The sequence below is a fragment of the Camelina sativa genome, chromosome 18 (genome assembly GCF_000633955.1).
Source record: "Camelina sativa cultivar DH55 chromosome 18, Cs, whole genome shotgun sequence".
NCBI classification, from domain to species: Eukaryota; Viridiplantae; Streptophyta; class Magnoliopsida; order Brassicales; family Brassicaceae; genus Camelina; species Camelina sativa.
The window spans coordinates 16,866,194-16,877,925 of NC_025702.1; the positions used below are offsets into that span (position 1 = coordinate 16,866,194).

Here is an 11,732-nt window from a genome sequence, read left to right on the forward strand (position 1 = left end):
GTTGACGTAGTTTTTCAACTACAAGCAGACCAGATTGATTTTTGTACTACCAAACCGAAGATATTAGAGATATTTTGGCTTAGATTGTTATCCTACAAATCAAATGTAAACAGAAGATGTTTTAAAGGATTATCACTGATAGAAATAGTTGGATCGTGAAGCGGTATAATAGCATTGGAGTGGACCAAACAGATTGATGAACTCAAGGAAATGTAAGCCATTGTTAGTAATGACCTTAGTTGGTATTCGCTGCATTACAAAGAAAGCAACATAAAAGAGAATTGGTAAATGATTTAAATTGATGGATAATGGAAATGCAAAAACCACATGAGATTTTAACATTTCTTACCAGATTTCCACTTTGCAGATTCTTCTTCTTCACTGTAAAGAAAGGGTTCATGTAATTTATCCAGATATTGTCTGTTATCTTCTCTAAACGAACCTATCAAAATTTATACGCAAGAATATTAAAAGGCAAGTGATGCACAAGAAAAAAAAGTTTCTATCATACCTTTCTTTTTTCTCTCTGTTTTAACTCCTCTTCTTTTTTTCATTCTCATCATCGCCATCATCATCATCATCAATAACTATGATATCTTCAGTAGATGTATCTTCCGCAACATAGTCTTGAACACCACTAGTATCATCATCAAGAACGATGATGTTTTCACTAGATTTATCTTCGTCACCATAATATTGATCATCATTCTCATCATTAAGAACTGTGATATCATCACTATGTTTTTCATCTTCACCATCAGACGATACATCTTCGATCTCTTTGATTTGCACTGAACTTCTAAGCATTTTACACGTTTCACGGCCGTAGACACAGAAATTGAAACACCAAGAGCCATCAAAATCAAACTCCAAGAACTCTCCACCCTTCAAACCTACCTCCTTTACAATCTTCTTCCACCCATTAACCATTACAAATCTCTCGTTATCAGCACAACACTTCCTAAACGCCATTTTCCAAATGTTTCCATAAATGCTTCTAACAATTACACTTTTAGGCAACGACTTTGGCAAAAAAATGTTGAAAGAGATGGGTAATTCCTGAAAAAGGATCTAAAAGTTTCAATAAAACTAGAAATCTACAGATAAACATATGTAAGAAAAGCCAAAAAGAGAGTGAAGAGAAGTGTGTCTTTACCAGATCATCTCCAGATTCATCAGGTAAATACACTTTGAAGAACTTTGGAAGACGACCATCCACATAATTTCCTGTTCCATAGAAAGAAACCAGTCAGAACATATGATACATTGTGTAATTGTATAGAATCAAGAACAAAAGGAGAGCGTTTATATATTTGAATTAAATGACAAAATTAACTTGAGATTATAGGAGAACGTTTGGTCCGGTCTTCTTTTCAATTTCGAGTTTTTTTTCAACCTGTCTTCCCGCTTACGAGGCCGGAATATTCCTTTTCTACAGTCGAATCCTACATCGGCCGAACGATTTTCCGATTACCGGCTAGGTTAATCCGCCTATTCCGACGAGATTCCCTCTGAAAAAGTAGGGGAAACCCTAGCTAGCTATACGAATTCGGATTTCCCACTTGTCAGATCTCGGAAACTGCTAGAAAGCGAAAGAGGCTAGAAATGGACAAGGATCTCTTAGATATCTCTGGAGGAGACGACGAAGACTACTGGCTTCTGAATAATACTCCGAGGAAAGTTAATTCGAGCCGAGAGAAGAGTTATTTGAATTGCTCACCTCTTCAAATCCCTAAATCGAGTCGTATCGTTCCTACTCGGCCTCCTTTTTCCCCAATTGGTAAGCGCGCTTCGATTTCTGGATCCGAGTTTTGTTCAATTGTTAGAGTGTTTTTAACATTTGAAGTAGCATGTTTTGAATCTAATTTGTCCCTTTGTTTAGAGTGTTTGAACATTTGAATCAGCGTTGTTTGAAAAATGGGAATTTAGATGTTCACTAAGCAGTGTAAATTTGTGTAGTTTTGCGGATATATGAAGGTGGATTCTTATTGCAGGAAGAGTAACAGGAAACAACAACAACATGGAGCAGCCATGCGCTTCTGTTGATACAGATAGTGTAGGAAAGGAGAATTCTAAAGTTGAATTACCCAAATTGAGTGTGGAGCGACAGCAGATGAAGAAGAAGAAAAAGAATGCTGGTTTTAATCTGCGCAAAAGCTTAGCATGGGATAGAGCTTTTTCAACGGAAGAAGGTGACTTACCTTTTTCAACGGATTTGTTTACCATTCTCTTGTTTGGTCTATGGTACTAAGATGTGAGATATGGTTATGAACCAGGTGTTTTGGATTCATCTGAGCTATCTAAAATAACTGGAACTGCTTGCCAAGTTGGTGGAGATCGGTTATCTGCCATTCAGGAAGAGTTCAGAGAGTCAACGCCAGCTTCCAAATGTACTAGTGTTTCACCAGGACTACAAGCACTTGAAGAAAACTTATTTGACGATTTGCCTGTGAATAGTAAATACAGAGAGAAGAAGTTTGTGAGTGGTATACTGCCCAAGTACGGATCACCATCGAAAGTCCAATCTTCCTTGGTGAGTTTACTGGATCTGTCATTTCTTACAATTTCTTTAAGGCACATTCTATCTAAACATTGAATGTCTGCATTATAGGCCCAGAAAAAAGTTACATCAGCTCAGGAATTGAGGAGTGGTTCCAAGCGCAGTGGCTGCCCCCAACCTCCTCCTTCATCTTCATATCCTTTTCTTAACTGAATTAACGAGTGTTTAGGCAATCACTATCATTAACTGTTTCTATTGCTTTCTTGTTTTTGTTCTTTTTGCTCGTTAACCTTAACTTCCCTGAACCCTGAAAAGACCTGCAAATGTGCATACAACAACATCACGTAGCAGGGAGCTGAGCATATCTAAAGTTCCTAGTCCTACAACCAAATCTGATCCAATTACAGCTCCAAACAATATGAAAAGGACCACTCACAGTCCGAGCAAACCGAAGAATAGTCAACCTACTCAATTAAGTATGCCTCATAACCTGTTTTTTTTGCTCTCTTACTTTTGCGACATCTTGTTTATATATTGCTGTTGATCGCATTACCTTGGTTTTCTCTTCTGATATGACAGAGAATTCTCAGAGAAGCTTAGGATCTGGAAGTTCCTCTAGAAACACTTCAAGCATCAAGAGTAAAACAAAATCCAGTTTGGCGAGTAAACCTTCAATTCCGAAGCCCTCTCTTCAGCCAGCTAGAAGAAATATGGTAAAGCTATGCTGCCCCTCTGAAAACCAATATAGCAAATAGTTTATGCACTAGAAATTTGCAGCAAATGCTTTCTTTCCCATTGTCTTCCGATTGAGATTAACGTATTTCATTTTCTTGAACTCTAGATCAGCAAAACATCAGAAATATCTTCAGTATCCAACTCACAGCATTCTGTTGTTGGAAAGTCCAATCTTGGCCCTATGACTACATCAACTGTGGCTATGCTTGGTCATGGATCGACAGACTCTAATGTAGTTACTATGGGCACCTCGTTAGCTCAAAGTTCTTGCAACAGAGTTGGAAACACGCAGTCCGCAGTTTCACGACTGGGAAAACCATCAGGCTTAAGAGTGCCAAAACCTTCCATTGGCTATTTCAGTCAGGTATATTACTGAAATATGCTGAATTATATCGTGTTTTGTGCTTGTAAATCTCTCATACTTATTCCTGTTTTTGCAGTCTGACTCTCAACCGTCGCACGGTGAAGTAGACAAAAATAGTCAGCTAGCCAGATCTGATGTTTGTTCAGCCTCTCATTTTTCTTCGATCCCTACCTTCAAGAAACCCCAAATTGCTGAAAAGGTTCCTCGTGTCAACTCAAAGGCAGCAACTGAAAACTTCAGCAATTCAGGTTCAACTGCAAGATTCTCTGCTCAATCTATATATCCCAAACCTTCACAAGAAAAGGTGAAAGTGGACTTGAGAAGCACCCAGGAAGCAGAATCCAAAGCGTTGTGTTGTTCAATGAGTTCTCAGATAAATGAAAACCTGCAGCACCAATGTACCGTTCAAGGTGATACTGGAAAATTAGCTATGGATGATGTAACTTATTGTACATCTGAGAAGAATTCTACTGCAAAGTGTGAACCGCACTCAGGCTGCAAAAGTAATGTGCATGATGATAATAAAGATGAGAAATGGAAGTCTTGCTGCTCAGAAAAAGAATACTCTGCTTCACCGCTGAAAGATTCTAAGAATTCCCCGATGCAGTGTCCTCCTTGCGATGAGTTGATACTGTTTGATAACTCACAGTTCAAAGTCAGCAATCGGGAGAAAGAAGATATGTGTTCCACTAATGATTTTAGTAGACATTTTGATACTCCGGATGTTCATGAACAACCTCTAAATGGATGCGTGCACCCTGGAAATGAAGAGAAGATTAGTCCTTGCCTTTCTGGAGAAAAAGATGCGTTAATTGTCTATCATTCTACTGAAAATGTAGCAAAGCAGCCTGAGGTTTCGGATTCCTTCACTGCAGACCCAACTTTCAATGGGGATTTTGGTTCAATAAAGGGTGATGTAGACGATCCATCTTCTTCAGAAAATAAGTTAGGTAATACTGAAAATGGTTTCGTACCTTTGCGGCCTGCTGAAGCACCAGCTTGTGTTCAATCACCATGCAACCATCTTGAGGAAAATGCGGTTTCGAATATCTTGTGTGATCATAACATGGTGTGTAATGGTCAAGCTGTATTAGAAACGGAGGAGAGAACTGAACTACGCGATAGCACAGCGACAAGCTGTGAGGCTGATTTCATTGGTCCATTTTCTGCATGCAAAGACTGGTTTAGAGAATCTGAAGAACACCATTTGTCCAGCCAATTAGTCTTTGAGATGAAAGAGGGTGGCCATGAGATAGATGTCTTGACCAGGGACGAAAGAGCTGATGAGCCTGATATGCAGATAGAATGCTTTACTGGTTCTTCTGATGCTGACAACATGGAACAAGTGATATTACTAATGCCTTCCTCCGTTGAAGTTAGCACGGAGATTAAACCCTTCCCCGAGAAATCAACTTCTGAAAAGCAGAAGCAATACAATTGTTCGAGTAGTGAAATTACATCTGATGTAAATGATGGTTGTGTAACGAAGCAAGCTGATCAACTTGGAACATTAGTTGGTTGTTCTCCAGAAAAAGATGCATCTGCTGCTGTTTTCTCTTATTCAAATGAGGAGCTTGAAGATAACTCAGAGCTGGAAGACATGGACCTGGTTACAGACTCAGATTGTTCAGATGATGAGCCTGAGGATAATTTGGAGCGCACAGAGGTGGATGTGATTACTGATTCAGAGCTCATTGGTGACATTGATGAGTTTTCCGTCAAGGGCATTCTTAAGCAAGAATATCCCGAAGTAGAAGATATCCATACTGCGTCAGACCTCTGTGGAAAAACTAAAACTCTACTAAGTGAATCAATCAGTTCCTCGGATTCTATATTTGGAGATCCTGAATGTTTAAATAAGAGCACAGTTTTTTCCAGAATACCTGAAGGGATGACAAAAGAGAATTCAAATTCTGGAAGCATTGAGCATAACTATGTTGTAGAAGCTAAATTCCATATAGATGCTGAAAAGGATTTCAGTGCACAGGTCTCTGGTCAAGAACTCGTCCCCCATGAAGGAGAGGAAGTTAAAATTGCAAAGATCTCTCCTGATCCTGTAGCACTTTCGCCCAGAGAGGAAGAACCAGGAACTCCAATAGCCATGACAGAGACTTTCTCAGTCAGAGATGATATGAAGACTAACGAGTCCAATGTACTCAGCGATGACATTTTGACATTAGAAAGCAAGACATCAGAAGGCAATGATAAGATGATACCACTGTAAGTAATCTAGTCTCCACTAGTAATCCTTTTCTTTTCCTCGAGTGCAGTTCATTTTTAAGAAATTTGCTGATAATTCACTGTTTCAATAGGGATGCTAAACTTGAGAAGAAACCTGATCCTATAATTCCAAATGCTGTTCCATTTTCTGACGAGTGGTTAGCTGCAATTGAAGCTGCTGGGGAGGTACAAAATTCTCAAATATATGAATTAAACCTTGATAATGACCACTTGCTGTTATTGCATATGATATATAATTATTTTGGCAATGCCTCAGCAGAACTCTTCTGTTAAATATGCAGGAAATCTTAACACTGAAAAGTGGGCGTGTGCAACATTCACCAACAGAGAAATCTGCTCCTCAACTAGGTCCATGGTCTCCGGTATAATCCTCTCTCCCTCTCTCATTGTCATTTGGTGTTAATAAAAGGAAACAAGTTGAAAGATTAGGTCCTTGGGACTTTCAAAACATTTGGACTTTATTAGTTTGGTTGATATTGTAGAAAATCTCTTAATTTTGTTATAATCTTTCCTTAACTGACCAACTTATTAAATAACTTCATTCAAAAGATAAGTAGATGTCATAAAATTAGTTCGTGAAAACTAACTTGAGGAAAACCATTTTGTCTTGTGATGGCCAGGTCAAGAAGAAGAGTAATCAAGTTGTCGGACCATTTGACTGTACAAAGTATAATAACAAAGGTCTTCCTCCTGCTTTGTGACTGAAAACTAGGTTTCTTCTACTTAACTATTTTTTTTTACTTATCACTGCTGAAGGTTAAAAGTAAACTTTGTAAAACACACTCACTTTATGATCTTTGTATACGTAAGAAATAAAATATGTAGAAAGCACTTGTTGTTGAGGCATGATTGGCTTCCGCAAGAACTATTTTTCTTATCACATTTTGAAATATTCATTAGGTCAAACCTATAATAGAGATATTTGACAAGATTTTAGGACAAATACAAGTGAACATGTCGTGCATTTTCTATTCAATCCATGACACTTACAAGCTTGGGACCAAATTTGTGATTTGTTAGTCTGACGAGGCTATAAATCATCATCATGGACCATAACGGGTTTGCCTGGAACCGCAACAAAAGTATCATTTCAAGATAATTGACATAACCAACTCAATTCAATCTTTTAGTAAGAAGTTGATGAATATTCAGAAGAGTAAATTGATGATAACCCCAAGCAACATAACATTCTATAAATCCTTATTACTGTAAACATTAATGCCTAACAAAGGATTAAGATTTCTTCAGTTCCAACTTAAATAGCAAAATAAAATATAAGAAGCTCTCAAACGTCAACAGTGAGTTTGGCGTCAAGGTGAGTGAACTCTTGGAAGAAAGCTTTAAAGTGGTCATATGAATGCTTCACGTCATCCGCAGCACACATCTCACGAATGCTATGCATCGAGAGCTGAGGAGCTCCAACATCAACAGTCCTTATCCCCACACTACTTGCTAGTATTGGACCAATGGTGGATCCGCAAGCCATATCATTACGCACCACAAAATCCTGCAGTTTTTATGCCCATACTCATTATTATTCTTTTGGTCAACATGTCCATAGTCATTTAAAATATGTAGTAAGAAAATTTTCTGGATCACTCTCAGGCAAATCATACCTGAACAGGAAGGTTATGCTTCTCTGCTATTTCTCTGAATACAAAGGAAGTTAGGGCATTGGTTGCGTAACGTTGATTTGCGTTGTGCTTGATGACAAGTCCTCCATGCATCTTCGGCTGATGATTCTCGTCGTGTTTGTCCTATAAAATTGAAATCACAATGCAATGAAGGATAGACATCAACTTATGTTTTAAAAAAAAATATTTGCCAAATGATGAAATAATTACCATAAAGTTTGGATGTAAAGCATGTGCCATGTCAGCGGATACTAGCAAACTTTTTTGAATCGCTTTCTTAAGCACCTGTAACAATTAAATATTAGTGAACTATAATGAACAACAAGAAACAAAAAGTATAACACAATTACACAAGCCCCAGTTTAATGTCTATCACTTGAATGGGTTGCTACCTTAGTGTCAGAACTGAAGCAACTTGTGATGTGTGACATAGCATCAATCATGACAGGGGAACCAGCTCCTTGGGCTGAATTGGAACCAACTTCTTCATGATCAAATAGTGCCACCATTCTTATTCCACTTTCTTCCTTTAAGTCACTTTCAGAAGACGTTGCATCTATAAGTGCCTATGTACAAAGTTCAAATATTTGTAGCAAACATATAGTTCAGCATCAGGTTAAACTAAGAAAATATGCAATTGCAGACAGAGTAATTGAGCACCCGAGTCGACTGACAGTTGTTCATCAATGTATTCAGTAGCATAATGGATAAAGTTAGATACTGGTTAGAAATGCTTTAGTCGCACAAAAAAACAAAGAGATGCTCACTTTGATGTGACCCATATCAAAACATACACTCAACGTGAGTTAACATACTTGTACAGAAACATCGACTAGGTAGACATAACTTAAATTGGGCTTAAACACATGTCTTTATATGTGAAGAACATGGATAGAGTGGAGACCAACTAAGGCATAGTTAAGATCAGGAAATATATACCATGGACTTATATATTCCTAGTAAAAGTGAAAGGCGTACCTTCAGAGAGCAATATGACATACAGAGATTATCTAGTCTTCCCGAGAAAATAAATTCTTTTGCTGCACCAGCTAGAATGCTTGGCTGAGTGTCACATGCTTGCAGCTCGAAATCGCATATCTCCTCAGGTTTACAACCCAGCGCATTTGCAATAATCTAAGAATTAGGAAGAAAAAAGCCAAGGACTAGTGGATTATTAAATCAGAACAAGATCTAACATTCACAATATAAACTACAAATCTCATATTTCAGCTAGACCTCCATTAGAAGTGGGTGATGCTTTGATTTTGAACTAGTTTGAGTGCACTTCTTTCCTCCATCAAGTTCACTATCTTCGGCTGGCATTCTATTGAGCTCCGCCTTCAAATATATTATCACAGAATGTAAATATAATGCAAAAGGGCAAGAATTCAAGTCCGCTGCCAACTTGACAACCACACGGTTTGACATCATAGATAAAAACAACCAAAAGTTAAAGGGTTCACAAAGATAGCTAATGTGCAAACAAACATTTTAGCAAGACTGAAAGAAACAGCGGAACTAAGAAAGAAATAAGTGAAAATGGCTTCCACGTCCTGTAACAATTGTCTCATTTAAGTTCGTTCTGAAAAACAGGCACTAAAAGCGCACCTTGATCGCTGTTGCTATTAAAGGAACGAGGTGTGTCTGAGTGTTTGGCTTAAAACCTTCACTGTTCACGTTCCTGTCAGCGAGGCAAAAAAAAGGGAAAAAGTCTTATTTTAACCTTCTCTACATAAAATAAGTGAGAAGCATATAGTCTGGTAATGGCAAACACAATTAGAAACAAGAGACTAAGAAGTTAACCTGTCCAAGTGGATGGCCAAAGTAGGAATCCTCATAATAGGATCCTCAATCCTGACAAGGCGATGAGAATACGAGACGGAACCTGCTGCTTTCTCCTCTTTTAAAACAACACGCCCAGCAACAGTCAAGTCACGATCAAACCAGGTATACCACAGGCCACCTCCATATGTTTGAACACCAACCTCCAAGAATCCACCTTTAGTTATCTGTCCAAAACACTTTCTTGTCACATAATTGAAAACGGCAGATGAGGAATCCTGAATCCAAATGGGCGCCTACCTTTGATACAGGCTTCAATTTGAGGCAAGGGCTATCAGTGTGAGCTCCTATGATATGGAACCCGTTACCAGCTACGTATCTGTTCAAAAGAAAAATCCAAAAGATTCTCACTTTAACTCGCAGCTATCTTAGATTAGTAGAAACAACAACAATGAGTGGTACTTACTTATGACCGATGGCAAAAGCAACAATAGTGGAGTAGTTTCTGGTGAAGAAGTATTTTTTGCCGGCCTCGAGTTTCCAATCATCTCTCTCAGAAACCTGCTCATACCCAGCTTTTACAAGCCGCTTCTTTGACTCGTCTAACAAATATAAATAATACTCAGTAGATCAATCAATCAATCAATCACAATGGAAACTAGAAAACAGGAAAATTACCGACGGCATGAAAAGCGGTGGGAGAAGCATTGAGAAAGGAGAGGAAATCAGATACGAGGGAACTTTTATCCATTTGTGGTGGATCTGTGAGCTAATCGAGTCTCTCTTTTCTTCTCTGTGAGGAGAGCTTTGCTTCAATGGGATCGATGTTCTCTCGCTAATCGCTACAAAGGAAAGAAATATAAAAAAAGTTTTTTTTTTATTCTTTTGAATTAATAAAAAATGTCAGAACCGAACCGATCGAGTTTTTAATAAGATAAAACCGAACCGAACCAACCGGTGGTTGTGGTTGTGGTTGGTATGGTGTGGACTTATTATGATGATGTCTTTCGAACTTTTTCATTTAATTTCTCCAATTCCACGGTTTGGAGAAAGTTAAGAAACGTTAAACAGTAAAAAGGCACTTGTATTGTATGTTATGGTAGGCTCTTCAACTACTCTACACAGCAAATATCCGTTTCGGTGGAAATATTATTAATACAAGAAAGTTCAAACGATCGATCAAGGGGCCTTTATACCACCATCTTTTGTTTCAATTCATAGCATGATGAAATTTATTATCAAAAGTTGAAATTAACTTATCCACCCACTCAATTTTCGTATTTAAATAATTTAACTTTCGTAGTTATTACCAATAATGAAAGAAATATATTTTATACGTCAGTCATCTCTATTCGTAGTTTTTATCTAATATTTTAACCTTTGCTGTTTAATGACCATGGTAGGTTTAAAGCATTCGAAAACATTTTTTTGATAGTAAGAAACGAGTTGCACATGAATTTAACCACTATGTAAATTTCAAACATTTTTTATTATAACTATTCATAAAATTAAATAACATAACTATTTAGAAATTAAATAGCGTAAAATTCGTTAATAGATGACACAAATTTGTATCTAGTATACTTGATGTAATGATATTTTGATTTAAAATGAAATAAAACGGGTAAATGTGTATCATGAATTTTATTCATTCGGATTACTTGATATACATTTCATGTTTACAAAAATAACATGTCAATTCTATACATAACGAGATTTATATTTTGATTAAATTGAGTTAATATTTGCTTTCCTCATCAAAGGATTTCACGATAATGATTCATTGAGAGTGAAATAAGAAACCCTTGTTTGCATTATTCAAAATAAGAAACCTATCACTAGCTGTCCTTCTTGGCCAGCTAAGTGCTCCTCCTTGTGGCCCCATTAGATGTTAACTTAACCAGAGTTCAATTTACATTTACACTCTAGTTATCTCTGTTTTACCTTGTTTACTTAAGCATGTTGTTCTCATTTCAACAAATCTTAACACTGAAAAGTGGACGTGTGCAACATTCACCAACAGAGAAACCTGCTCCTGAACCAGGTCCATTGTCTCCGGTATAATCTTCTCTCCCTCTCTCATGACCATTAGGTGTTGATAAAAGGAAACAACAAGTTGAAACATTGGGACTTTCAAAACATGTGGACTTGATTAGTTTGGTTGATTTTCTATCAGTGCTGTATATAACAACACTATGTAGAATTTAACTCTTAGTTCTTCTATATTCTTCACTCATGGACCAACTAATTAAATTGCTTCAATCAAAAAGATAAGTAGATGTCACAAAACTAGTTAGTGAAAACTAACTTGAGGAAACCATTTTGTCTTTTGTGATGGCCAGGTCAAGAAGAAGAGTAATCAAGTTATCGAACCATTTGAGTGTACAAAGTATAATAACAAAAAAAAGTATTGTAACCGTTAATTATCAATATACAGGTATCTATTTTTTTTTTTTTTTTTTTTTTTTTTTTTTTT

At 37.2% G+C, this 11,732-nt stretch overlaps 3 protein-coding genes across 3 annotated transcripts; 1 reads left to right on the top strand and 2 right to left on the bottom strand.

Moving 5' to 3' along the window:
* On the bottom strand, positions 521-1,237 carry LOC104763596 (B3 domain-containing protein At5g60142-like; the record flags this gene model as incomplete). Its single annotated transcript, XM_019240121.1, has 2 exons — positions 521-1,059; positions 1,157-1,237. Coding segments are annotated over 2 exons (609 nt in total), but the record flags the coding sequence as incomplete, so codon positions are not given.
* LOC104762128 lies at positions 1,192-6,741 on the top strand. The gene is made up of 11 exons (XM_010485356.2): positions 1,192-1,780; positions 1,995-2,192; positions 2,277-2,533; positions 2,612-2,694; positions 2,807-2,976; positions 3,080-3,213; positions 3,342-3,599; positions 3,676-5,819; positions 5,912-6,005; positions 6,122-6,202; positions 6,461-6,741. Exons 1-11 carry the CDS (start codon positions 1,606-1,608, stop codon positions 6,539-6,541), a joined length of 3,675 nt encoding a protein of 1,224 aa, XP_010483658.1. The 5' UTR covers positions 1,192-1,605; the 3' UTR covers positions 6,542-6,741.
* Positions 6,946-10,115, bottom strand: LOC104762129 (probable aspartyl aminopeptidase). The gene is made up of 11 exons (XM_010485357.2): positions 9,935-10,115; positions 9,723-9,858; positions 9,557-9,635; positions 9,278-9,483; positions 9,083-9,155; positions 8,711-8,812; positions 8,453-8,608; positions 7,867-8,040; positions 7,685-7,759; positions 7,457-7,597; positions 6,946-7,347 (listed from the first exon to the last, which is right to left on the bottom strand). The coding sequence occupies exons 1-11, from the start codon at positions 10,005-10,007 to the stop codon at positions 7,126-7,128; spliced, it is 1,437 nt and encodes a 478-aa protein (XP_010483659.1). The 5' UTR covers positions 10,008-10,115; the 3' UTR covers positions 6,946-7,125.